Below are 25,023 nucleotides of genomic sequence, written 5' to 3' on the forward strand. Positions count from 1 at the left end.
TGAAGCAGGAAGCAGGAAGCAGGAAGAGGGAAGAGGGAAGAGGGAAGAGGGAAGAGGGAAGAGGAATGTAAGGAAAGGAGACGAACCGGAGTTCAGAACCGGCGGACTGGAGGTGCATAGTCAAGACCGTCCTATAGCTCTCGCACCGGTCGACCTGCGGTACCATACATCGAATCTTGTCAGCGTCTCTCGTTTGGAATGGGAAGGAGGAGACACGGGCGCACGTCATCCCTCAAGTACTTCCTCCACGCCTCTTCCCGCTTCTCGTCCCACCCTCTCACAGGCTGCACCGGCAGGTACATACTCGCATACTCCTCCGTCTCCACTAGCGCTAGCGCCTCATTCAACACGCGCTGAGCCTTACTTCTCTGCTTGAGCATCCCAATCAGCGTGAGCTCTCTGGTAGAAGAGAGGGAGGAACGTACGTTCGTGTCAGCCCTCTTCCATCCTCGAGCGTTCGTCAAGATCCCTGCGCTCCATACTGGCAACTTGGGGAATTCGTCGCGGATTGTGCGGGTGAGGAAGGACGAGGAGAGGCCGGAGAAGGCGGTTGAGGAGGGAGTGGTCAGGATGAAGCCCTGTGAGGGGTCACGGGTGTGTCAGTAGGAGTTCTTGTTGTGTGTGTTGAAGGCGGAGCCCAGAGAGGGAGAGATGGATTGGATGTGGAGGTTGGGGAGGAAGGGAAGGTCGGGTGCGGCGAGGTAGAGGACGGCGAAGGGAGGGAGCGAAGCCAGAATAGGGTATGTTGGGGGAGAGGAGGAGCGATGACTGGAAAGGAAGTGGGAGGAACTGGAGGGAGAGCCAGCAGAATGGGGAGGAAGGCGGGATCGTCGACGATTACGAGGAGAAGAAGGGAAAGGATGGAGGAAATGGAGGAAAGGAGAGCGGCGGGAGTGGAAGGAAAGAGGAAGAGGAGACTAGCGAAGTCGGAGGGAGCGGCGCACTTCAAGGCGAGGCAGGAGACGGAAGCTAGACGTACCTCGGAATGGTCTGCTCGTTCGGCGAAAAGGCGGAGGTCATCCTCGACCGCTTCTCTCAGCTGGGCGCAAGAAGAGCCTTATTCTCCATCAGCGCGCGATTCCATATGCGAATGCAAGCGGCTTCAGGTGGAAGGAAGCGAAGCGACGCACCTCGACATCCTCGTCCCAGACTTCCCGTCCCTGCCTGAACGTCGCAAACTCTCCCGTCTCGCCCGAACCAAAGGGAGAGTATCCCTTGACGGCGTGCGTTCTGTAAGAGCTGCGAATGGGACACCGCAATGAACAGATTCAGCTCGAGGAAGGCTGAAAACGAGGAGACGAGGGCGCACGAGGAAGCGGCAGCGGCAGAGACGGGCTGAGCGGCGGTTCGGTGGGCGTGAGGAAAAGCCGACGTTGACCACTCGGAAGCGGGACTGGACGATTCGAGGCGATCAGCTCATCAGGACGAGGAGGAGAGGAGGAGCAGACGGGACCCACATGGCCTCGAGCGCCTGCCTCGGTGTCTTGCCCTGTCCTGTGAGTATCCGAGAAGCTGGTCAGCCCTCCGCCAGCATCCCTCGAGGCCTGCTCAAGCCGTCGGAGGCAGTGCAAGCGAGTACCACTCACCCGCGAGGACGACCTCGAGCGTCTGGTCGTAGGTCGCGTCCTGTCCGTCTGCGCGGCACACGAGGACTGCCTCGAGTGCGTGTCTGTCCATCGTCGGTGCGAGTGGTTGGACGAGGAGTGGACGCGTGCTGTCGCGCAGACAGGAGTTTGCGATCGGCGAGGAGGAATGTGCGGGCGGAGTTGGAGTTGGTTGCAGCGTGAAAGGCGACCGTTGCTGTTGTCCTCGACTCCACTGCTTCACTCAGCGACATCGACCCGCTCAGCCTGGTTCGTGTGTTGAGGTCATCTCGTCGCGCGAGTCGCTCTTGCCTCGCACAACTCTCAACTCGCTCAACTCGCTCCTCTCGCCCTGCCCAACTCTCGCTGTTGCTGGGATGACCGCCCCACCGCACGCGGCGACCCACAAGCTCACGCAGACACACACCCAGCGCCCTCCCACGCCGCCCAGCTCAACCTCCGACTCGGGTTCCCCACCCCCTCCTCGCGACCGACGCAACCGCGACGCACGCGACTCGCACACCCCCAACTCGCGACCAGACGGACCAATGGCCGACTTTGACCCGCTCGAGGGGTATGCAGACGAGGAACACGGCCGAGAGGGACCTGCACGAGGCGACGGGCTGCGCAGGAGACGCTCGCGAGCAGGAGAGGGCTCGTACAACGAGGAAGGGCGGGGCTCGGGTCAGTCGCGCAGGGCGCGCAGGAACCGCCACTCGATGCGCGGAGGGAAAGGCGTCGCACTCGAGCCACCGCGAGACCCGGACTTGTTCCTCTCGGACGACAACTTTCACGTTGCGTTCACTCCCTTCCACTCGGCGCCCTCTTCCCGCTTGCTGACGTGCACTACAACACCCACAGGAGCACCTCGAGGCAGAGAAGACCTCCGGATGGCACCACCTCCCGCTCATCCTCGTCGCGCTTCCTCCGCTCGGTGCGATCGTGCATGGCAGGGCAGAGAACTGGTCCGACGCCATCGTCCTCGCGCTCGTCGTCTTCTACCTCTACCAGCTCATCAAGGGTGCGTTCAGCCGCTCGGAATAGCAGGCGAAGGGACGGATGTCGCTTTCTCGCGGAAGCTAACTTCGACTCGCACAGTGCCGTGGGACCTCTACTACGCCTCCTACACGCGCACCGTCCTACCCTCCTCGCTCTCGCCCACACTCCCTCCCGAAGACCCCTCCGTGACCGCCCTCCGCGCCGCCTCCTCCCGCTCCCTCCGCCGCGCAGAACTCTTCTCCCTCCTTCTCACTTTCCTCGTCCCCGCCGTTGGCGCTTCGATCCTCCATTACGCGCGTGGACTGCTCAGCGATCCGGAGAGATACATCAACCGCTTCTTGATCGGGTTGTTTGTCGTCGGGAGTAGCGTCAAGCCTGTCGGACATGCGGTCAAGCTCTTGAAGCACCGTGCGTGACCGTCTCTTACTCACCGGTCTGAGACTCGACGGCCTGACGAACAGCCGCGCGCACTCGCAGACTCGCTCTACCACCAAACGCTCGTCCACTACCCCTCCGCCGAGATCGCCCTCCTCTCCTCGCGCATCGAACACCTCGAATCGCGCCTGACCACTCTCCAATCCTCGACCTCCTCTCAGCCTGCCCAGCCTTCGACCAGTCCAGAAGAAGTCAGCACCCTCTCCCGCGCGTTGAGGCGAACCCAGCTCTCGCTCCAGAACACCAAGCTCGAGTCGGAGGAGAAGACGCGCGAGGTCGTCGAAGCGGTCGGAGAAGTCGTTCGTGTTGTCGAGAAACAAGAAGAGGAACTCGAGCTCCTCCGCGCATTGGTCGACCAGCTTTCGTCGACTCAGTCGGCTTCAGCCTCGTCGAGTTACGCAAGGCGCGGACTCGTCTCGGGCGTCTTGAGGGCCCTCCTGATGCACTTTGCCTACCCGCCTCCCTCCTCGCACGGCGGACGGGACCACTCGCTCGTCACGCGCCTCGCACTCTTGCCTGTCTCGTTGCCCGCTACGATCGCGAGCTGGACGCTCCAGACTGGCGCGAGGGGCGCGGTGGGCATGCTTGGCTGGCGAGAGGACGAGTACGAGGGAGGCGGGGTGAAAGGAGGGAACGCGAGGAGGTTGGGCGGCGCGGGTGGGAAGAGCAGGGGCAGGGGGTTGCCTGCTCCGACGGTCTACGACGACGACGATGAGGAGGAAGAGACGGAGGGTGAGAAGGCGGAGGCGGCGAGGTACGCCAGGAAGGACCGCGGGTGGGTCGATGTCGCACCTCGTGCGGCTGCGGCTCGCCCGTCTGCGATGACGGCGCGCAAGCTCCGTCCTGCGGGTGATGCGGTCAGCGGTGGACGAAGGAACCGCTGAGGAGCTTGACGTTGTGGCTTGACGACGATGCACGCTTGTTTGACGAACTCTATACCCATTCTGTTGTGCCCTTCCCGTTCGCTTTCCCTCACTCTATCGCTGTACCCGCAACCGTAGTGTTATGAAAACTCATCCACTCTGTCCGTCAGGGTTACAACAGGCCATCCGCGAGATTTCGATACACTTGCTACGAGCCTCTCCAACGGCTCACGACTCGCCCAACTCCCGCACCTTTGCCCTCGTCGCACCCCCACGACTGCGCCGTCGTGCGAGCTCGAGCGTGTTGCGCATCTCGTCCATGACGGTCTTGAGGCTTGCCACTTCTTGGTCGACGGAGAGCGAGTGGCCTGAGAGGTGGTAGCCGACGAGGCCGGCCTGTCGCACCACGAGGTTTTCCATCAGTAAGGATCTCCAGCGTATAGTAGAGAAGAGGCGGGAGGAGCGGAAGCCGCAGACGCGAGAACATACCTTGTAATGCCCGAGATTCCGTTGGTAGCTCACAAGCGACTCTCTCGTATTCTCCAGCCCTTGCCACACGCCCATCAATCCGCCAGCACTGACTCGCGTCAGCTCAATATCCCTCTTCAGCATCCTGACCCGCTTCGCGCCGCCCACTTTCCGCCCAGTCGACTCGAGCAAGTGGCTGACCCAGTCCATCTCCTCGAGCGAAGCGAGCGACGATGCCTCTTGCGAGCGGAGAGAAGCAAAGAGAAGGCGGGACTTGTCCGACGCGAGGGTGGCGAGAGGGATCGAGCGGTCGAGGGAGTTGAGGAGGTCGGATAGGGTCGAGGAGATCTTACCGAACAGGGTGGAGAGGAGATCGGAAAACTCGGTCGCTTGGGCGGCGGTGAAGGGTTTGGAGGAGCTCGAGGCGCGGAGGATGAGGTCTTCCAGGCGGTCAAACTCGTGGCTGCAAGCGAAGTCGTCAGTCGGGCTGGCTAATCTCGAGGGTCCGAAGGACGCACAGAACGAAAGCGAAAGCGTTCAAGCCTTGCGCGTTCAGCCCAATCACCGCATCTTTGACCTCCCGCGTCAGGTCGCCCAGTTCTCCCAGCTGGCCCGCGACGAAATCCCGGTCCTCGAGCGTACTCGTGTACTTGACGGCCGTCGCGAGCTCCCAGATCGCCACGGGTTCCAACGACATGCCATCGCTGTCTGCATCGCCGAGGTGGATGAGGTGGTCGAAGACGTCGAGAGCATGGGACGCGCGCGTCTTGGCTGTTCGGGCGGCGGAGGCGCTCAGAAGCTCAAAGTCGCGTTGACGGGCTGACGAGCTACCGAAGATGCCGAAGGCGAGGCCGGGTAAGGAGGAGTAGTTGAGGCGGAGGAGGGCGGCAGGAGAGAAAGGGCGGAGGTGAGGGAGGGGAAGGGCGAGGCTGTTAAGGCGGGAGAGCGGAGCGTGGAGGAATGCGGGGAAATACGAGAGGTACCAGAGCGTGTACGATCGAAGGATGGCGAGGGAGACGTAGACGAGGATCGCAAGAAGAATGTAGGGAAGGATGGGCGCGATGAGGGGCAGGAGGAGGCGGAAGAAGAGGGAGAGGGCGCGGCGGATGGACTGGATGATGGTGGAGTAAGCTATAACCAGAGCAGAGGTCAGTATAGCTTTGCAAATTGCGAGGACGGGGCAGAAAGACAGACCTGACGGGCCCCTTCTCGGAGCAGGCATCGACTTCCGCACCTTCCCCGTCTCCTGAGCGCTTCTGCGCGGTGCGTTCGGTCCCTCGAGAAGCTCTTCGGTATGATCCGCCTCGTCGTCCGTCGACCAGTCTCCTTGTGGTGTCCTGGGCCGCCTCGAAGATGACGTTCGAGGAGGGGTCGCGGCAGAGGGGTGAGCACGCTTGCGGCGTAGGCGGGCGGCTTTTTCGGGACTCTGAGGTGAACCAAAGCCTGCTGACATGCTTAATCCAGCCTAAGAGAGAAGAGCCACGACAAGAGATGAAGCGTTCTTTGTCAACGAATTCCTGCGGTTGACATCTCTCCTCGCTCGCTTGCACCGCTGCTGGACCACGCTCAGACTGCTCATTGAGGTCCTTGGAGCCTCTCGCAGGCGGGCGCGATGAACCGCAAGCCCGTCCCGCTCTCCGAGTTCGCCCTGCTCTCCGACCTCGAACCGACCTTCGAAGAGCGCCTCGCCCGGCTCGAGAAGGCGGTGGGACCACATCCGCTGTTCAAGCCGATCAATATCGAGTCAGATAGCGAGGACGACGAGCCGGCGCTGCCCGTCAGGAAGGATGTCGAGCGCGAGGATGGACGTCTGGCGGGACAGAAGCGCGTGAGGGATGGACAGGGCCAGGCGCAGGATGCTCGCAAGGAGGCAGAGAAGGCGATCGAGGCTCTCGAACCGCCCAAGAAACGTCAAGCTACAACTTCGTCTCGCCAGCCCGCCTCGAAGCCAGTTCCGCCCGTTCAGCCAACGAAACCGCCTCGCCCCGAGCTTACCGAAGTGCTTGTCCTCGACGAGTTGTCCGATGGCCCTGTAGCTTCGACGTCGAAGCTTCCCACCGCGGCTCCGACCAAGACCCGCTCGCCGCCCGTAACGAGTTCTCCGTCAACCAGCCCTCCCGTCGTCGATGTCCTCTCTTCCGACAGCGACTCGGACGGCTGCGCGAAGGGTTCCAAGGCCGTCAACGCGCGCGTCAGCAAAGTCCGGGGCATCGGAAAGGCTATCGCGCCGCGCGCGAGCCGCTCCAACGCGTTCGAAGTCCCTCTCGTCGCTGGCCAAGCTGGCGCTGCCTCCGCCCGGACTCGCAAGAAGCCACGTCTCTCGCTCGAGCAAGCCCTCACAGAAGCTCGCAAAATCAAGGGCGACAAGCTTGCCGAGCAGTTCAAGACTGTGTCCGACTTCATCGACTATCTCGAGCAGTTCTCGCCTCAGCTTGCCGACTCAAAGAAGATCCTGGCCGGCTGCCGCATCGTCTTCGTCAACACCGACCACTGGCGTCGCTCGTCGCAGACAGTCGTCGTGCGCGCCGCCGCAAGCACAGCGCCGCGGAACCGCTTCGACCAGGCTTTGCGTACCAACATGAGCGTCGCGGCGAAGAACGGCGCGACCCTCGTACGCCCGGAAGACTTTGTCCCTCCACCGTACGAAGTAACGGGCGAGCCATTCGACCTCGAACGGGCGGAAGCAGAAGGCTGGACGACGCACATCATTCCGCTCGTGCCGCAAGGCCAGCGCGCACCAACGTACAAGGAGATTATTGCCTGCCTCGGGCCCGACAGCAGCGGTATCAATGACGACGAGCTCGGTCCCTTCGTTCAGGTGGTCGGTTTCCCCTGGATCACCAAGTGCATCGATGTCAAGGGCAAGGCGTCCGAGTGGCCGTACGTCCTGAAGGGCGACTTCAGGCAGAGCGAGGCGGAGGCGGAAAAGGAGGAGAAGGTTAGGCAAGTGGTGAAGGAGCGCGAACGGGCGAGGAAAAAGCAGGCGAAGCTCGAAGCTGCGAAGAAGAAGAAACTTGGCGCGAAGGGGAAGGGCCAGGAGCAGGAGGACACGGACGTCGAGGAGTCAGATGGCAGCGATGGTCACGCGGACGGCGTGTCGTGCGTTTCCCACTTTCGCGGTATCGTCTCTACGCGCTGACATCGTCGAGCGTTTCGCAGTCCGCTTGGTCCGGAGGACTGGCCCGAGGGTGAGGCTCCGCCAGCCGGCTACTTCGACCAGGCCACAAGCCAGTCGACCCTATCGTCACTCCCGCCACGTCAGAAAAAGGCGAAGACCCCGACGACAGCTCAGGTCGGCGGCGGCGGATCTCTCGAGCAGGAAGACGTCGAGATGAGCGACCCTATCGAAGACGCCGACTTGACGCGCAAGATGGCCGGCCCGTCATCATCGCCTGCGGCCCAGGAGAGCCCGAAGGGCAGAGGGAAGGCGAAGGCGAAGGCGAAGGTGGCGAAGAGGGCCGTTCCCAAGGGCCTGGAGGACGAGCTCGCCATGGTCGACAAATACGGCCTCGACGATATCGACGAGTTCCTCGAGAAAGGCACCATCGACCCTTCGCCTGTCTCGTTCGACGACGACGAGTGCATGATCCTGTCGAACCGGGTCGACTCCTTCTCCACCGAAGAGGAGAATAGCGACGAGGAGAAGGAGGAGTTCAACCCGAGGAAACGAGTTCAAAGGGTGCGTAGGACGGTCCTCGATGTCTTGAAAGTCCGCTGACTTCAGCTGTTCTCGCAGAACTACCGCTACGCCTGCGACAACCCCGAGGAGAACCGCGCCACTCGCAACGGTCCGAACGAACCCGTCGCGTTCCAGGTTTGTCACGACTCTCGACGTCGTGCATAGTCCTCTCTCACGTGTCCCCTCACACAGCTCGAAAAGCTAGCCGACCTGCAGTCGACGACGACCGAGAAGGACCAGTTCCGCCAACGCTCGTACAAGCAGGGTGCGCTGCCGTTCTGGAGGATTCCGTGCACCGGTTCCCTCAGCTGATGGGCTCCCTTCCCTCGAAGCCGCAAACAAGTTGCGCAGCTGCCCGACCAAGGTCACTCGCTTTGACCAGCTCGTCAAGCTCCGCGGTATCGGCGATAAAATGGCGAACAAGATTATCGAGATCCTGCGCACCGGTAGGCAGAGCTTTTGCATTCTTCCCGACGCTGTAGACTGACGTATGCTTCACAGGGACGCACCGCCGCCTGACGACCTTCCAGACTGAACGCGAGAAGACGGTTAAGCTCTTCTGCGGCATCTACGGCGTCGGACAGGCAAAGGCAGCGGATCTGTACGACAGGGGCGCCCGTTCGGTCGAGATGATCAGGCGCGACCCTGCTCGGTTCGGCGCGGATCTCCTTCACGTCGGCTTGAAGTACTACGAGGACCTCCTGGAGCGCATCCCGAGGGACGAGGTGACGGAGCTTTACGGGCATGCGAAGCGCATCGGTGCGTTCGTGCGGGTCTTTCCTTGAAGATGCGACTGACCTGATTCCCTCACCTCCAGCCTACAACATTGACCCGAAACTTCAAGTCTGGTGCATGGGCAGCTATCGCCGAGGCGCCGAGACGTGCGGCGACATCGACTTGATTGTCACGCGGGACCCGAGCGACGGCAAGACGCATGAGGGAGCCGTGCAGAAGCTGTGGAAGGGTCTGGTGGCGGAGAAGATGGTGCGACACGAGCTGACGGTGCCGGAGGACTGGCGCTCGCTCGATGCGCTGTACGTCGCAATCTACCGCACTCTACGCAAGCAGCCGCTGACCAGTGCTACCGCCATAGTGTACACGATTTGATCAGGCTGCCAAAGCCTGGCGCCAAGATGCGCCGCATTGACGTTCTCGGTGCCTTCGCGTTTGTTACCCTTCCGCACCTGAGACGAACCTGACCCTCCAACGCGCAGGTGTGCCGTTCGACGAAATTCCCGCCGCCATGATCTACTTCACAGGCAACGACGTGCGTGACGTTTTTCTGTGTTCTTCGCACCGACGTCGTTCTCCCGCACTCGCGGCTTCTCGACGGCGTTCAAAACAACCTCGTTCTACCGTGGTTCCATCCGCCTTACTGATCATGCTCTCATCCGACAGTACTTCAACCGCTCGATCCGTCTCAAGGCTCGCCGCCACGGCTACCGTCTCAACCAGCGCGGTCTCTACAAGGATGTGCGCTAGGCTGAAGTCCCGAGTGACGGTCGTGTACTGCATTTGCTGACGATGCTCGTCCTGCCCGTGATCAGGTCGCGCGCGACAGGAAGGGTGACAAGCTTACCGAAGGCGTCCCTGTCCCCGGCATCAAGCACGAGAGGGACATCTTCAGGATCCTCAAGGTGCCGTACTGCGAACCGGAGCAGAGGCTTCCATAGGCGGAGAAGGGAAGGGCGGAGCGCTTGAACGGTTTCGGGACTCATGTTTGTACGGCTTACGCATAGCGTTTTCGTTGTCCACATTGTTGCTTGCTATACATACTCGCTTTCTGCCCGCTCTGCGTTGTGGGAGGGACCCGGCGAGAGGCGAGTCGTTTCGAAGCGAAGACCGACCAGCTCTCTCCATCCCAGCATCCATCGGCGTCTGTCGTCGGTTCTCTCGCGCTCTGGCACCACCTCCAAATGTGTAGCAAAACGCATGCAATGCAAAGCTTCACAAAGCCAGCTCGTCCTCACTCGACTCCTCCACCAAGACTCTTCTTCGCTTGATGGCGACCTCTTGCGCAGTAGCCCGATGCCAATCCGCACCCGTCCGCGAGGATCGGGTAGTATGGGTCGACGCGGCGCGGTCCGAAGCTTCGACTCGGCGGCGCTTATCGACAGGTGGACTCGGGCTTGGGCTAGGCGGCGCTTTGCCCGCCGAACGAGGCTTCGGTGCAGCAGGGGCTAATGCCCGATTGTCGCGGACGGGCGGCGGGCGTTTTGAGGGGCGTCGTCGGGCCGAACGTAGTAGATCGAGGTCGTCGGGTTCCGACGAAGTCGGCGTAGCGGTTGGGTCGGGCGAACGAGAGCGAGGCGGCTTGAGGCGCGACTGCTGGTCGAAAGAAGCGGTAGAGGAGGTAGTCGAGCGAGGCATGGGTGCCGAAGGAGAGGGAAGGTCGGGAGACGGAGACGGCTCGAGAACGACAATCTCGACAGGCTTGACGTGAGCAGCTTGCTGCCGCTTGGACACCGAGCCTGCACTGCATTCCCGCGCCGCAATGCGAGACGATGCGGACGATGCTGTCGAGCCGGTTCGTTCGATCTGTCGTGCGGGTCGAGACAGGCTGAATGCCGGCTCGACGATCTCGATGTCCGACTCTGCGTCTGCGCTGTCATCGTCAAGCTCAATCGACGAGGAGCGGATCGTGCGGTCGCGATGTCTGGGTGAGGTGCCGCGCGACGTTTGTTTCCTCAAGCGTTTCGGCGGCGCACTCGGCGCCGGCGTCTCTTCGTAGTCTGTCGACAGGCCGGCCGCCAACCTCTCCTCCTCAACTGATGGCGACTTCGAGGATTGGCGTGGCCGCTCCTTCCTGGCGCGTCGACCGTCGAGCTTCACAAGCCAACCTTCGACGACCCGGACTTCTGTGTTGTCTAGCAGCCGACGACGCCGGCAGGCAAGCATGATGCATCGCGCAAAATCGTCTCGACGTCGTTGGCGCATGTCGGTCATGTTGGACACGCACAGGAACTCTTGCACGAGGAAAGCGATGTCGTCGATGGTCCGGCTGGTGTGCCAGTTGACGACTTTCGTCTTACGAGTGCGGGAGGAGAGGTAGTAGCTGCTCAGATAGTCGACGAGGAGACACGATTCGGCGTCGTCGGAGGAGTCGTGGTCGGAAGTCGGATTCGGCGAGGAAGGGGAACGTAGTGTCACGGCTGGAGGAAGGGCGAGCAGGCGGTCGAGGCGTTCGAGGTTGTGTCGCGAAGAGCGAAGGTTCACCTCGCGCAACGTGACAGCTTCGAGCTCGGCCACCAGTGCGAGTGCAACGAGTTCGGATGCCGGCCCGTCCGCGTCTTCGTCGGCCAGGCGATTTTTGGCCGCATGTAGCACCGCGTGCGCCATCTCCGACAGTCGTTCGAGACGACTCAGCCTTTGCCAGCGCTCGAAGCGTGTCTGTTCGTAGGAAACGTGCGAGTCGGGCGGGAATTCGAGGAGGAGCGGCAGGGCAGCCTTGACCTGCTTGACTATCCTCGCGAGCACCTCGTCAACCATCTCCGCTAGTCCCTCGTTCTCCTCGTCGTCCTCCTCCTCGTCGCGCAGCTCCTGCAGCGTCGAGACCATCTTCATAGCGACGTCGCTTAGTACGCTCAACACCTCGATGGCGACTTCGCTCGCCGCGCCGAGCTTCGACGGGGAGAGGACGAGGAAGGAGTGAAAGAAGAAGCGGTCTTCGAAGGCGGACGAGAGGAGAGTCGGGAGAAGGGCAGTATGAAGGAGAGCATGGGGGGACGGCGTGAGGCGGAGGACGTCAAGGATGTTGGCTGTCGAGGCAGCGGTGGTGAGAGGCAGGGCGAAGGCGGATTGGACAAGCGGTCGATGCAGTCGAGCGGCCTAGAAAAGCAGGAAATGATCAGCTCAGCTAAGGCGAACAGCGGTCTCTCGCTCAATTGATCGTAATCTGCGGCCTGAGCTCTCTGACGAGAACACAACACACCTCAGAAAACGCTCCGCGCTCGACACAGACGCCGAGAACCGTCTCCCAGATGCCGTAGGGAGCGTCCGCGTCTTGCAGTTCCGTCACGAGAATCGAGGTCGCGTGTTCGGCGAGGATCCAGCTAGAGAAGAGGTCGTTAGCAGATGCGTGGGAGCAGGGTGAAGCGGAAGAAGGACGCACCGCCAGGTATAGGTCGGGCAGGCCTCGTACCACTCGTCGACGAGGCGCGAAGCCTGCATCTCCGCCTCCTGTGCCGAGACGCCTTCCGCTCTGTCCATTCCTACGCTCGTAGGTCCTGGACTCTCGCCGTCTGAATCGTCTGAGCCAGAAGACCCATGTTCGGAGGAAGAGTCGGACGATGGTTCGGGCGAGACCATCCCGTTCTCGACGAGCCAGCCTCGCACGTTCTCCTCAATCGCCCAGCCGACGTCTCTTGCGGAGGACTCAGCGAGGGAGGAAAGGTGGAATGCGGAAGAGGGTGATGAGGACGAGTCGACGATCGAGTCGAGGATGTTGGTGTACGCGCGGAGGACGGCTGTCGTGCGGTGGATAGACTCGGAGGAGAGAGGTGGCGCAGAGGAGGAAGATATCGAGGCCGATGAGGAGTTGGGACGAGCATATTCCCGCAAGTGAGCTGTCCACTCCTCGACACCCGCGCGCTCTTCGCCTGTACCGAGTCCAGGTCCACGGACTCGCCGGGTCGGACGATGGTCCGCGTCGTCTTCAGGCGTCGCAGAGTCGGTGCCCCGCCCTCGCTTTGAGCCGTACTTCTTCGCTCCGCCCGCCGTCCGGGAATGCTTCTTCCACGCAGGTCGAACCGCTCGGAAGGGGCTGCTGGACGGCGAAGGGTCGGCGGCGTCGAGCTGATGTACAGATGACCGCTTCGACGCGCGCCCAGCAATCGAAGCAGAGGACTGCCGCCTCCGCTTCTTGCTCCGCGCAGACCACTCGTCCTCGCTGTCGTCCGACTCCGCCCGTCCGCCTTGCCCCTGATACGGCCGGTACCTGTCCCTCTCGCCGTCCCTCCCGTACCCGGAACACGCGCGCTGCCTGTCTGTGTCGAGTTGTGTCGCGAGATGCGCGAGAGCAGAACGAAGCGGGCGCAGGAGGCGATTGATGCGCGAAAGGGTGAGCCGGGGAGGTGATTCTCGTGTAGTGTGAGCCAGCGTGGTAGCAGCGCGTAGCAAGGCAGGTGTACTCGAGCGTGAGTGGGCGGAGAGGAGAGAGGTCGATTGATCGCGGGTTTGGCGAGGACAGTCACCACGACTCGCTTCGTGAGGCTGACGAGTGCGCTGGCTGGACTCGCAGGAGTCTCTTGCACGACTCTGAACGACACACGCTTGCTCCCACGTCGTTGTCGCCGTCCTTTCGCCGACTCCCTTCACCGCCTCCTCGCCTCATCTCTCAGTCCGAACTACGCCCCTTGTCCAGCTTGATCCACCTCTTACTCCTGGCACTACACCGTTGAACGGGATGGGAGCCTTCGCCGACCTCTTCCGCCCCTCGCCGAACCGCAGACATTCGTCCTCGCCCTCCTCGAAGCAGCCGCGCTCCCTCTCGACGCTCGATGTCCCCCTTCCTCTCCCTCAGCCCATGTGGGCACTCGCAACCGAGCCGGGGTGCGGCAGGACGCCAGGGCCGCGGGATATGCGGACTGCAGGACCAGAACAGACGGGTTCGCTGCAGGGCAGGACGCTGAAGAAGGCGGACAGACGAGGGCCCACGGCGGAGAGTGGGGTCGTACCTGGTCACATCGGGCGAGGAGACACCTTTGCTGCGACTGGAGACTTCGGAATGGCGGGACTGAGCGTATCCGATTCGCCTGGACCTTCGACGTATCCGCCTCGACCGCCGTACCCTCCTTCCACTTCCTACAGCACCCCTCCTCGACCTGCACTTTCGCCAAGCAGAACACGCAACCCACCGTTGTATCCCCCACCACCTCCTCAGCCCACGGCAGGCCCGTCGCAGGCGCCCCTCGTCCCGCTCAACGTAGCCGTCAACTCGCACCGCTCCAGTCTACCCTTCCACACCCCGCCACGCCATTCGTCGGCAAAATTCGCACCTCAGGGTACACGGGTCAGCCCGGAGCGACCTCTCCCTCCAACTCCTCCCCCATGTCCGCCTCGCCCTCCTTCGTATCATGCGTCGCCGCCGCACCCTGTGCACAACTCTCAATTCGTCTACGCGGCCACCCCATCCTCTTCGAACGCTTCGCCTACACGTCTACAGTCTCCTCACGCGCCGGTGGTACCGCCTCGGCCGCCTCAACACCCCTATCAGCAGCCTTCGCCGACTCGACTTGCGGATCGAACCAACGCCGCTACTCCGCCTCGAGCGTCTCACAAGCCACATCAGAAAACACCTGATTGCACCTCCTCACCCGCGAAGTCGAAGGGGAAAGGGAAAGCCAAGCAACCCCTCGTGCTCGACATCGACTCGAGCTCGGACGACTCGTTCATCGACGACAGCGCCGCGTACGACGACGAGGGCGTGGAGAACGACTCATTGCTAGAAGAGCTGCGCGAGTCGGTCTTCCGAGGGAAGAAGTCAAGCGGGAAAGACCCGATCAAAGCCGTTGCTGCGCGACGCTCACCAATCTCGACTCCTTCTCCTCGACGGCGACGCGAGTCTGGGACTCCAACTCGCCCTGGACAACAACGACAGTGTAGCGGTATCACATCCGCCGGTCGACGATGTACCCGATCTTGCTCGCCTTCGTTCGGTACGAGCGGCGCGGTGGGCGATGAGGGAGCCGACGTCGGATTTTGTAAGCAACACGCCAAGACTGCGCTGAAGGAAAGTGGGTGTTTCGTTGCGGGTCGAGCGGGAGGAGATGAGCAGTGGATCAGGTTCTCCGGTCAGTCTCGCTCCCCGGCTTGCATTCGGCGTTGCTCGACACTGATGCGATCCTGGCGAGGGCAGACTGGATCTCGGAATCACTGCCAGTCGAGACGCAGGCGCTCTTGCGGCACTACATGTCCAAGCCCGTCTCGGACAAGGACGAAGACGGGTGCGTTGCATCTCTCCTCCTTCGCCATTCCGGCGTACGCAAACTGACTCACTTTGCTCACAGCTACATCTACATCCACGAACTCCTCTCCTCTCCTCACTCCGCGACCCTCCCAACCGCACACCTAAAACTCGGTCGCTCAATCCACCCCCTCCTACGTCTCTCACAACACCGTCGCACAAACACCCTCTGCCCCTTGCTCGGCGAACCAATCGTGCGATACATCTTCCCCTCCGCGCATGAATCGGGTGGTGGCGTGAAGTTTGCGCAAAAGGGAGGGCGGAATTCGCATAGGTGGGAACGACTGTGTTTGGTTGAACTTGCGGGACGAGCTTTGAGTGCGCGAAAGGAGGAGGGGAAGTGTCGTGAGTGCGGGAAGAGGCATCTGGAGTGTTTTGAGGTGCAGAGGGGGGCGGTCGCGGCTGGAGGGGCAGGCGAGGGAGAGTGGAACGTGAAGGAGGTTGTGCAGAGGTGGGAGAGGTGGTGTAGCGATGTTATTGGCTGACTCGCCGTGTTCTCGAGCTGTATCGTTTTGTTGGAACTCTCTTGATCGCACCGGGAGAGGAGAGACGGCTTTGACGGAAGTAGATTTCGCAGAGGGGGGGATGATCACGCTACGCTACGCTACGCTTGAGGGAGGGTGGTTCACGGCGAGAGGGACAACAGACTAAGCGGTGGATTGTGGTTTTGGGTGAGGGAAAGCTGAGGAAGGCATAGCGAGAGAGGCGAGCGAGCTGGGCGAGAGGAGGGAGGATCAGTAAGATCCGCAGGTGGCGCGGGGACTCGATGATGGCGTGCTCACCTCACTCTCGTCTCCTCACGATGCGTCGGCGCGACGAGACTACTCGTCGTCGCCCTCGTCCTCGGCCGCCTCGTCATCGTCGCCCTCCGCCTCCTCCGTCTGCTTCCTCGCGGTCTCCTCATCAACCGTGACGTCTCCCTCGTCCTCCTCGTCGTCCTCCTCCGCGCCGTTGTCGAGCGCGGCATAGTCGACCTTCTTGCCGCGCGTGCGGCGGCCACCCTCGATGATGTTGGACTGGTCGAGGTGCGCGAGCTCGCCCGTCACGTCTTCCTCCTCTTCTTCGTTCTTCTCCTCGGTAGGCTTGGACCTGCGTCACGCACGCGCACAGGTCAGCCAAACGCGCTCTGTGACGAGAAGTGCGGGCGGAGATACGCCTCAACCTCTGGAAGCGCGTTTCGGACTCACTTCTTGGTCTCCTTCTCCTTTTCGGGCTCCTCCTCTGCGGCCCTCTTGGATCCCGCCGCGGTCTCCTCCTCAGCAGGCGCATCGGCCTTGGTAGCGGAGGTCTCCTCAGCGGCGGCAGCGGGCTGGTCAACCTTGTCGTCGGCAACGACGGGGACGGGCTCTTCAACCTTGGTCGAGTCGGACATGGCTGCTTGCTAATGGACGGGCGAGGGTGGACGCGAGAGTGGGGACGGAGGTGAGTGAGAGCTCTGCGGGAGAGGAAGGGCGGTGAGCGCGGTCTTGCGCTCTACGCGACGAGCGAATGGGTGAGTATGTACGCACTGGAGACGCGGGCGCTGGGTCGATGCGAGTGGGTGGAAGGAGAGAGAGAGATGAGAGCGAGGGTTGGACAGATGAGGAAAGGGGGCGGCGAGAAGGCTGGCAGCAACGGCGGGCGGGTCGCAAGACGTATCCAGAGTCTGTAAGCGTGCTCAGCAGGCCATAGCAGACCTGCAGACCCTCTCCAGCTGCCGTGAGAGCGCTGTCGAGGCGTTCCCCACCTCAAGCGACCCTGCGACCTCCTCGCTCGCCTCTCTCGCCGCGTGTGGGCGTGTCCTGGTGGGTGCAGTCTGCCGTTGCAAGCTGAGTTGTCCGAGTGAGCGCACGTCCACGCTGCAGAGAGCGAGCAGTCACGCGCCGAGTGTCCGTGGTCTCGACTTGCTTCTCCTCGCCCGGATCCTCACCTGCTCAGCTCTCGCACGCGCCGTGAGCATGTCGGACAGCGACGACGGCGGCTACTCGAGCCAGTCCGACACGGACAATCCGCAGACCCTCAACCCGCTCGACCTCGCAACCTCTGCCTCGGCGTCGTCCTCGACTCAGAACCAGGCGGGCCAGCCGACCAAGGCCAAGGGCAAGGGCAGGGGCGGACAGGGCGGAGCTGGAGGCAAGGCAGACGACAAGGAAGTCAGGAAACGCTCGAGCAAGGCTTGTATGTTCCTCACTCGCTCTCCTCCCCGTCACCTCCGCCTGTTCACGGGGTCCGGGGCACCTCGTTCCATGTCGCGCGAACTGGCAACGCTGACCGCCCAACTCGTGCCGTCTCACTCCCACAGGCGACAAGTGCGTGTTCTCCCTCTGACCGCCCGTTGTCGCTCGTCGTCGCTCGTCCCGCGGCCGCATCCCGAATCGCTTGCGAAGCATTCCAGTTTACTGACGTTCGCCGTTCCTTTCCTCTACCTCTTGCACCTTCCTTCGTACCTTCTGCGACTCCTACTCACCCCCTCGTCAACTCTTCTCTTCGCCATCCCGCCTCTTCTCCCTCCCCTCCCCCACCTCCTCCCCTTTCCTCCCTCCCATCTCCACGACTGGAACAGCTGCCGCAAATCCAAATGCAAATGCACGCGCATCCTCGACCCAGCAACGAACGAGCCTGTCGGGCCGTGCCAGAATTGTTTGACGGTCGGAGCCGAGTGTACGTTTTTGGGTGCTAGTAGGAAGAGGTGCGTCGCGTGTTCTTCGCTCGAGGATACAGGAAATCGGTGCGTTGAGGTGAAGGGGCTGACTTAGGCCGTTTCCCGCTTGCTCATCGCAGGGGTCCGCCGAAAGGGTGCGTTCGCAAAGCATCCTCCTTTCCCCGTTCAACGAGCGAAATAGCTGACGACTCGCTGACCCCTCAGGTACATCGAAGCGATCGAGTCGCGCCTGTACAGGATGGAAGCGCTCCTCGGCGGCTTGTTGGGCAGCGACGACCCTCGTGCGCAGACTCTGCTCGGCGAGCTGATCGGTGCGTCCGCCTCTTCCCCTTGTACCCAGTGACAATGAATGACGAAGCGCACGACGCAGGTGACAACGAAGCGCGCACTATCCTCGCGCGCGACCTCAAAGCCGCCGCCTCCGCACCAGACTCGAAAGCCCCGCGTCGCTCGTGGAAGCGCGAGTTTGCCGACTCTCAGGCTGCAGCGGCGGCAGCAGCAGCAGCGATGGGCGGACCCGGCGCGTCAGGAAGCGGCATGGACGGCCAGCCGCTCATTTCGACGGGCTTCCCGCTCCAGCCTGGTCAACCGGCTTTTACGGCGTCTCCTGGAACGCTCGGGATGGGTGGTGGCGCGGGAGGAATGGGGATGAGCAACTGGCTCAGCGAGGAAGATCTCAACAACCTCGGCGCTGCGGCGGGCGGAGGGACGGATCTCTTTGGGTCGAGTGGAGGCGGCAACAACGCGTTGGGCTTTGACCCGACTGCGTTTGGTGGTGGGAGCGGCGGCGCGACGTTTGGGTCGTACCGGGGTCCGGGAGGCGAGTCCTCGGAAGACGGCGCCTCGCCTGGGTTCTCCGCCCTCGCAGGCGGGACGGGCCTCTCGATCCCCGTTGCTGGCTCACCGATGTCGACCTCCCTCCCGACCGGCACCACAACAGGCGACCTCTCGACCTCCCCTCGCCAACGCCGGCGCATCGAAGGACCTCCCAACTTTGCCGGTTCCCCGTCCTCCCCCTATCCATCCGGCCCCTCGTCCGCGCCTTCAGAGCGCAAACAAATGGCCTACGCATTCACCCTCCCCCCAGTCGGTGCTGCGCCGCCGAAACACTCGCAGAGCTCGGCAATGACGCAGGGGAACGTCCTTTCCGCCGCTTCAATCGGGCATACGGGCACGAGCACGTATTCGATCTCGAATGTGACGGGGGCGCAGGGAGGTGCGGGACCGAGCGGGCAGGGGAAGGAACTGGGCGGGAGGGCGGGAGCGCAGGGAGAGGGCAACGTCCATCAGAGTCCGGCGGAACCGTTGACGGAGTTGGCGGACGTGATTGGGCAGTTGAGTCTGAACGAGAATGCAGAGGTCAGGTATCACGGACGGTGCGTTGTCTTTCGAGCCATCTGCTCGCACGACGAGCGAAGCTGACTTGCGCTTCCTCGTGCTCGCAGCTCCTCCGGCCTCTACCTCATCTCAAAGAGCCAGCGCTTCCGCGACTTCTACTGGCAATTCCCGAGCGCCGGTGTCTGGCCGCCCGCCGACGGCCGCGTCCTCAAGACCGAGCGCGAGATCCTCCAACTCACCGACACCGAAGACCCCCTTCCCGACATGCAAACTCAGACGCACCTCCTCGCCGCGTACTGGACCTACGTCCACCCGCACTTCCCGCTCCTGTACAAGGTCTCGTTCATGAGGCAGTACCGTCACTCGCTCGCCCACCCGGACTCGACGGAGCCGAGCACGGCGGCGGGGACGGGTAAAGTGCCGATGGTGTTGCTGTTGAGCATGTTTGCGCTCGCGGCGAGGTATTGCGATCTTGAGGAGGCGAGGAAGGATGGGAAGTACTGGACTGCTGGGCAGGAGTACCTCGAGAAGGTGAGGCGTCGGCGTCTTCCTCACTCGCTTCTTCCGCTTACGCAATCGCCTCGCGTAGGCCCGCCGCATCCTCAACTACGACTACGGCTCGTCGCGCCTCGTCACGGTCCAAGCGCTCCTCCTCATCAGCTACCGCGAGATCGGAGTCGGCGCCATGTCGAGCGCGTGGATGACCTGCGGAATGGGTGCGTTGACCCCCCTTGCAGCTTCCGGCCTAGCACGTGCTGACTCTTGACGTGAACAGCGATTCGAATGGCGCAGGATCTCGGCTTGTTCCGCGATGTCGAGAAGTGGTTCCTCCCGATCCAGCGCTTCTCGCACGAGGAGAAGCAGACGAGGAAGCGGATCTGGTGGGCGTGCGTCATTCTCGGTGCGTTACACTCTCTCTCGACCCACTCGGCCCCGCTCACCCTCGCGTCAACTTCAACTCGCAGACCGCTACACCAGCTCGTACATCGGTCGACCCGGCACAATCCACGAGCGCGACTACGACTGCGGCTTCCCCTCGGAGGACGAGCCAGACGAGCACGAGCAGTGGCGCCCGATCCGCGTCGACGGGACCGAGTGGACATCGCCGCCCAGGTCCGGCTCCGAGGAAGTCCCAGACGAAGTCGCCAAGTTTCTAAAGTCGTACCCGCCGACGAGGGCGCACACGCTTAGCTGCTTCAACGCTGCTGGAGCGCTTGCCGTCATCATCAATCGGGTCCGTCCTCTGTTCCTCCCCTTTTTTCACCGCTTGAAGCCGTACTGACGGCTCTTTCCCGCAGATCATCATCAACATCTACGCGATCCGTATCCGCGTCCTCGGTCAGAGTTCCGAAACGCTCCTCAGCTTGCTCGACCAGAGTCTCGCGTCTTGGTACCTCGCCTTGCCGCCGCACTTGCAGTACAACCCGGCGAGCAAGAAGGTCCCGCCGCCTCACGTACGTCTCAATCGTCTGGACGCTCGCTCGACATCGACGCTAACCGTTGTCCTCGACTTCGCACACAGATCCTCTCGCTCCACCTCCAGTTCTACTCGTCGCTCATCCTCCTTCACCGCCCCTTGTGCGCTCGCTCAATCTAGACTAACACGAATCCGATCTTGTCTGACGCGCTCGCTCGCTCGCAGCATTCCCGGCCAGAACAGCACGCAGTCGCCGGGCAACTTCCCTTCGCACAGCATCTGCACGACGTCCGCACATGCTATCGCGAAGTGCGCAGTCTCCTCACGAGTCCCGTCGAGCGCTGCTGACGAGCAATCATGCGCGCAGCATCGTCACGACCTGGCGCAAGACATTCACGCTGCGCCAGTGCCCGCCGTTCCTCACCTACCCGATCTTCAGCGCCGCCATCATTTGCGTATGTCCGCTGTGCTCTTCGCTCACGAGCTTCAGGACTGACTTTCGATGAGCAGGTCTACAACGCTTCGTTCGACGAGGCGCTTGCTGGACCGGCCAAGATTCACCTTCTGCAGTGCATGAACGCACTCAAGGAGATGGAGGTGCGCGCAGTTCCATCTTCTTGTCTTAACTCGTCAAGCTGACTACGGGTGCGCGCAGCTCATCTGGGGATCCGCGATCCGTCAATGGGAGCTCCTGCACGGCCTCGTCGACCTCCGCGACGCCGAGCTCGGCGCCGAGCTTGCAGGCCTCAACTCGCAGGGCGGCGACACCTCTCGCGGTACGAAGAGGCCGACGATGGACGTCGACGAGCCTTTGACGTCTGCGCCAAGCAGCGCCGCTTTCAACGACCTCCGCCCGACCAACTTCCACAACCGCCCGATGGGCGGCAGGTCGGGCTCGAAGCCGTCTGCAACGAGGCGGCACAGCTCGTCTGGCTCGCGCGCGAGGCCGCCTGCTCCGTCGTCCGGCGCTGGCGGACCTCGAGTCGGCGTCACCTCCCCCTCGATCCCGGAGAACCAGCCTCTCTTCCCCGCTCCCGCCGCCCTGCAGTCCCCGCCGCTCGGCAACTTCGCCGTCCCGATGCCGCCCTCGCTCGGCGGTAACGCCTCGACGTTCCCGAACATGCAGCAGCAACACTCCCAGCTTCCGCCTTTCGCGCAGCAGGCGCCGCCGATGGCGATGGGAGCGGAAGGGATGGCGCAGACGATGGATATCCTCAATCCGCAGATCGATTTGAGCCAGTTCAGGTCGCGGCCCGGGTCGAGCAGCGGTCCGACCAACTTCTCCGACTTGTGCGCTCATTTCGTTCGGAGCGATGATTCTCATCGGACGAGCTGACTTATGTCGCGTTTGCAGGCTCAACTCGTTCCTCACGCCGACGGAAGCGGCCTCGACCTCGGGCGTGAACCCCTTTGCCTTCATCCAGTGCAGCCAGAACGCACAGCCCAGTCCCGGTATGCCCATCAACATGACCTCGCCGGGCGGACAGTCGGGTCCGTCGGCACTCGATCCAACGATGGCGTTCTTTGGCATGCCGCTTGGCGCGAATCTCGGCGATGATTGGTGCGTCTGAAGCCATTCGTCCGAGCTTTTCTCGCCAGCCGCTCACCCAGAGCCCGCAGGTTCAACTACTCGTACAACGCATTCGCTTCGACGTCTGACCAAGGCGGCACGCCCGAGTCGCAAGGAGCGGCCGGAGCGACGCCTGGCTCCTCGTCGAGCGTCCCTGGTTCTGCACCTGCGCCAGCCCCTCCTCAGCGTACAGGCAGCGTTCCGACACTCTCGCAGCCCGTCCCGCCGCTGCCTCAGCACCCGCAGCAGCAGCAGCAGTCGCCCAACCGGCCGACCTCGTAGCCGGGTTCTCTCGCCCCTTCTTCACCGCTTCACCTCTCGCCTCGTGTGTCATTATTGGACTCTGTATCTCATCCGTGCCGTCTTGTCTGGCCTGTATGCGTGTTTTGAGCACTGCACGATAATTCGAGTCGTATCTCCACGGGCATAGCGCGCGATCGAGGCCGAGTGACGTTCGAGTTGACCTTCGCAAAAGCTGAGCGGGCTGGCACCTCCTCTCCTTCCAAGATGCACGCGATGATGGCGACCGCAATCCGACAGACGACGACAGTAGCAGCAGCAGCCATCACCGCATCAGGACGCCCGTCCCGCTCCGCCGCCGTCGCCGCTCGCGCCCTCGCCGCCGCCTCTCTCTCGACTGCTGCCCGCGATCGCTCCCGCTCTCCCTCTTCGTCGCTCTCGCCCGTCCCGCCCTCGCCCAAAGACGACTACAAGGAGCCGGAAGTCGCCAACGGCAAGGCGGCCGAGGCAGAGGAGGACGAGGTGGTCGAGGAGAAGCCCGCGAAGAAGAAGCGGACGAGGAAGCCCAAGGAGCCCATTGTTTACGTGATTCCGGAGGTTGAGCGCTTGGAGACGACGTACAAGTGCGTGCATGAGTCACCTCAGCGCTCGCAGAGGCCGTCGTGCTGATTTTGCGACCCTTCCTTCCCGTCGAGCAGAGGTCGTCTTGGGTGCGTCTGAAGTCGTCCAACCTGTCATAGCGAGTGCTGACGGCATCCCACGTCACAGATACGCCTGCCTGAACACGATTCTCCGCAAGGAGAAGCCGCCCGTCTTCTGCAGCCGCACCTGCCGCATCGACACCATCTTGAAGGAGGACAAGGGCATGCCGTACCTCAAGGAGCTTGGTCGACAGAATACGCTGGACCTCATCAAGCTCATCGAGTGGAACGCGGCACACCATATCTACTTCCTCCGCGGTGCGTCTTGCCTCGTCCTCCTGCGACGAGCAACACGCTCCGCTTAAGCACTTCGTCTTCACAAGGCTGATGACAATTGTGTCCTGCAGTGTCTTCCGAGCTCTTCCCCTTCGCCGCACATCCCGACTACCAGTACTCGCTCGAGTATGCTCAGGAGGAGTTGACGAAGGCAGGAGAGACGGCACGGCGTCTCGGCGTTCGCTTGACCTCGCATCCTGGACAGTTCTCGCAACGTACGTTGCCCTCTGACGATCGCTGCTCGAAAATACGACGGAAAGGGCCTGACTCTCTTCTCTTCTCCTCCAGTTGGCAGTCCCCGTCAGATCGTGATCGAGAACACCTACCGAGATCTCGAATACCACAACGAAGTCTTTGACCGCATGGGGATGGGCAAGGATAGCGTCATGATCATTCACGTGCGTCTCCTCGCTCTTTCGGTTTCTTCGCCCTGCCCTGCGTGCCCTGCGACTGACTGGGTGCGCTGGTTCGTTCCGACAGGGTGGCGGCGTCTTCGGTGACAAGGCGGCGGCGCTCCAGCGCTTCCGGAAGAACTACAAGGAGCTTTCGCAGGGCGTCAAGAACCGGTGCGCTTGCTTCCTTTTGACGTCTCTGCAGCTCTGACTGACTCTGCTCCTCCCGCTCTCAGGCTCGTACTCGAGAACGACGAGATCTGCTACAACGTGGACGACTTGCTCCCGCTCTGCGAAGAGCTGAACATCCCCCTCGTCTTCGGTCCGTCGCGCCGCTCTTCCTTTTCCCCCATCTCTACTGACGCCAGTGCGTCGCGCAGACTTCCACCACGACAGCATCTACCCCTCCGCCGACCCGCCCGAGAAGCTCATCCCGCGCATCCTCGCAACCTGGCACCGAAAGGGAATCAAGCCCAAATTCCATCTTTCCGAGCCGAGGAAGGGCGCTGAGACTATCATGGTGCGTGCAAGGTCTCTCTAGTTGTGGAGCTGCGAATGCTGACGGCATGGTCGAGCAGGAACGACGAGCTCATGCTGACCGCTGCCAGCGTCTGCCTGAGCACCTGCCCGACGACATCGGTGCGCCCTTTGCCTCGCCCGTACCCGCATAGCCTGACAGGGGTACTGACGAGCGATGTCGCAGACTTGATGATCGAGGCGAAGGATAAAGAGCAGGCCGTCTTCCACCTCTACCGGATCTACGGTCTTCAGCCCGTCATCCACGGTGCGCGACCGCCTCCTCCTTCGAAGGTCAAGCTTGTATGCTGATACCACAGAATTGTAGAGGACCTCCGACCTCCCGCCGAGGAAGAGACGAAGCAAACCGCCGGGCGCAAGTCGAGCAAGAAGAAGAAGGCCGCGGCGTCAGCCGAAGACGGCACGGATGGCGTCACTGCCTCTTCACCCGCTGCGGAAGACGGAGACCAGCACGACCAGGTCGTACATGCGGTCGAGGATGGCGTTGCGCCGCTTCCGGAGGGGAAAAACGCGGAGGGACAGGCGTACTGCCCGCCTGTCGACCCGAAGAAGGCGGACGAACTCGACGGGGAGGAGAAGCCGAAGAAGGGCAAGGCGAAGAAGAGCCCGAAGAAGGCGAAAGATGGCGAGGAGGGCGAGTCGCCGAAGAAGGGGAAGAGGAAGGCCAAGGCTGCTGCAGCGGACGGAACGGAGGAGGACGGAGAGGTGAAGCCGCCAAAGGCGAAGAAGGCGCGCACGCCAAAGAAGGTGAAGAAGGCGGAGGAGGAGGAGGTAGCTCAGGAGTGAGCGCTTGCGGTGGAGCTGGAGAGGTAACGGAGGAAAACGGCGCTTGTAGCTCTTAGACTGCCTCGCGCCTATGTGCATTTCGCACTCCTTCCTGTATGTCTTCGCGCTCCGAGAGGCGAACGTCTCTCTGCTCG

At 62.4% G+C, this 25,023-nt stretch overlaps 9 protein-coding genes across 9 annotated transcripts in view; 5 read left to right on the plus strand and 4 right to left on the minus strand.

Moving 5' to 3' along the window:
- The window catches only part of RHTO_00576 (tubulin/FtsZ, GTPase domain containing protein), a gene marked incomplete at both ends in the record, with an annotated part of 3,076 nt that extends 1,399 nt beyond the window's left edge, over positions 1-1,677 (minus strand). The window contains 8 exons of the mRNA XM_016414260.1: positions 87-154; positions 225-368; positions 426-578; positions 980-1,039; positions 1,131-1,239; positions 1,310-1,393; positions 1,458-1,494; positions 1,587-1,677. Coding sequence (XP_016277267.1) covers positions 87-154; positions 225-368; positions 426-578; positions 980-1,039; positions 1,131-1,239; positions 1,310-1,393; positions 1,458-1,494; positions 1,587-1,677 — 746 coding nt within the window. The remainder of the gene's footprint in view (positions 1-86; positions 155-224; positions 369-425; positions 579-979; positions 1,040-1,130; positions 1,240-1,309; positions 1,394-1,457; positions 1,495-1,586) is intronic.
- A 283-nt stretch (positions 1,678-1,960) lies between these two features.
- Positions 1,961-3,901, plus strand: RHTO_00577 (uncharacterized protein; the record flags this gene model as incomplete). The annotated part of the gene is made up of 4 exons (XM_016414261.1): positions 1,961-2,377; positions 2,445-2,604; positions 2,682-2,990; positions 3,060-3,901. 4 exons carry the CDS (start codon positions 1,961-1,963, stop codon positions 3,899-3,901), a joined length of 1,728 nt encoding a protein of 575 aa, XP_016277268.1.
- A 207-nt stretch (positions 3,902-4,108) lies between these two features.
- Positions 4,109-5,801, minus strand: RHTO_00578 (uncharacterized protein; the record flags this gene model as incomplete). Its single annotated transcript, XM_016414262.1, has 4 exons — positions 4,109-4,276; positions 4,370-4,811; positions 4,867-5,479; positions 5,543-5,801. The coding sequence occupies 4 exons, from the start codon at positions 5,799-5,801 to the stop codon at positions 4,109-4,111; spliced, it is 1,482 nt and encodes a 493-aa protein (XP_016277269.1).
- A 159-nt stretch (positions 5,802-5,960) lies between these two features.
- Positions 5,961-9,700, plus strand: RHTO_00579 (DNA polymerase lambda subunit; the record flags this gene model as incomplete). The annotated part of the gene is made up of 11 exons (XM_016414263.1): positions 5,961-7,447; positions 7,508-8,027; positions 8,085-8,162; positions 8,220-8,292; positions 8,360-8,473; positions 8,529-8,786; positions 8,845-9,061; positions 9,121-9,182; positions 9,242-9,294; positions 9,426-9,500; positions 9,575-9,700. The coding sequence occupies 11 exons, from the start codon at positions 5,961-5,963 to the stop codon at positions 9,698-9,700; spliced, it is 3,063 nt and encodes a 1,020-aa protein (XP_016277270.1).
- A 274-nt stretch (positions 9,701-9,974) lies between these two features.
- RHTO_00580 (uncharacterized protein) lies at positions 9,975-12,335 on the minus strand (the record flags this gene model as incomplete). The annotated part of the gene is made up of 3 exons (XM_016414264.1): positions 9,975-11,855; positions 11,959-12,079; positions 12,139-12,335. The coding sequence occupies 3 exons, from the start codon at positions 12,333-12,335 to the stop codon at positions 9,975-9,977; spliced, it is 2,199 nt and encodes a 732-aa protein (XP_016277271.1).
- Positions 12,336-13,431: 1,096 nt separating this feature from the next.
- RHTO_00581 (uncharacterized protein) lies at positions 13,432-15,476 on the plus strand (the record flags this gene model as incomplete). Its single annotated transcript, XM_016414265.1, has 3 exons — positions 13,432-14,818; positions 14,884-14,971; positions 15,035-15,476. The coding sequence occupies 3 exons, from the start codon at positions 13,432-13,434 to the stop codon at positions 15,474-15,476; spliced, it is 1,917 nt and encodes a 638-aa protein (XP_016277272.1).
- A 336-nt stretch (positions 15,477-15,812) lies between these two features.
- RHTO_00582 (Histone chaperone domain CHZ domain protein) lies at positions 15,813-16,363 on the minus strand (the record flags this gene model as incomplete). Its single annotated transcript, XM_016414266.1, has 2 exons — positions 15,813-16,080; positions 16,179-16,363. The coding sequence occupies 2 exons, from the start codon at positions 16,361-16,363 to the stop codon at positions 15,813-15,815; spliced, it is 453 nt and encodes a 150-aa protein (XP_016277273.1).
- Positions 16,364-16,928: 565 nt separating this feature from the next.
- Positions 16,929-22,239, plus strand: RHTO_00583 (Zn(2)-C6 transcription factor; the record flags this gene model as incomplete). The annotated part of the gene is made up of 18 exons (XM_016414267.1): positions 16,929-17,148; positions 17,273-17,279; positions 17,534-17,659; positions 17,752-17,766; positions 17,837-17,943; positions 18,003-19,008; positions 19,078-19,501; positions 19,560-19,686; positions 19,746-19,871; positions 19,936-20,204; positions 20,269-20,424; positions 20,493-20,548; positions 20,613-20,696; positions 20,755-20,842; positions 20,898-20,984; positions 21,043-21,677; positions 21,742-21,948; positions 22,008-22,239. The coding sequence occupies 18 exons, from the start codon at positions 16,929-16,931 to the stop codon at positions 22,237-22,239; spliced, it is 3,972 nt and encodes a 1,323-aa protein (XP_016277274.1).
- A 225-nt stretch (positions 22,240-22,464) lies between these two features.
- RHTO_00584 (UV DNA damage endonuclease) lies at positions 22,465-24,889 on the plus strand (the record flags this gene model as incomplete). The annotated part of the gene is made up of 11 exons (XM_016414268.1): positions 22,465-22,820; positions 22,896-22,907; positions 22,966-23,156; positions 23,246-23,389; positions 23,463-23,572; positions 23,655-23,740; positions 23,803-23,888; positions 23,947-24,086; positions 24,145-24,205; positions 24,270-24,350; positions 24,411-24,889. 11 exons carry the CDS (start codon positions 22,465-22,467, stop codon positions 24,887-24,889), a joined length of 1,746 nt encoding a protein of 581 aa, XP_016277275.1.
- Between the last annotated feature and the right edge of the window lie 134 nt (positions 24,890-25,023).

This window comes from Rhodotorula toruloides (assembly GCF_000320785.1).
Source record: "Rhodotorula toruloides NP11 unplaced genomic scaffold Scaffold1, whole genome shotgun sequence".
NCBI lineage: Eukaryota > Fungi > Basidiomycota > Microbotryomycetes > Sporidiobolales > Sporidiobolaceae > Rhodotorula > Rhodotorula toruloides.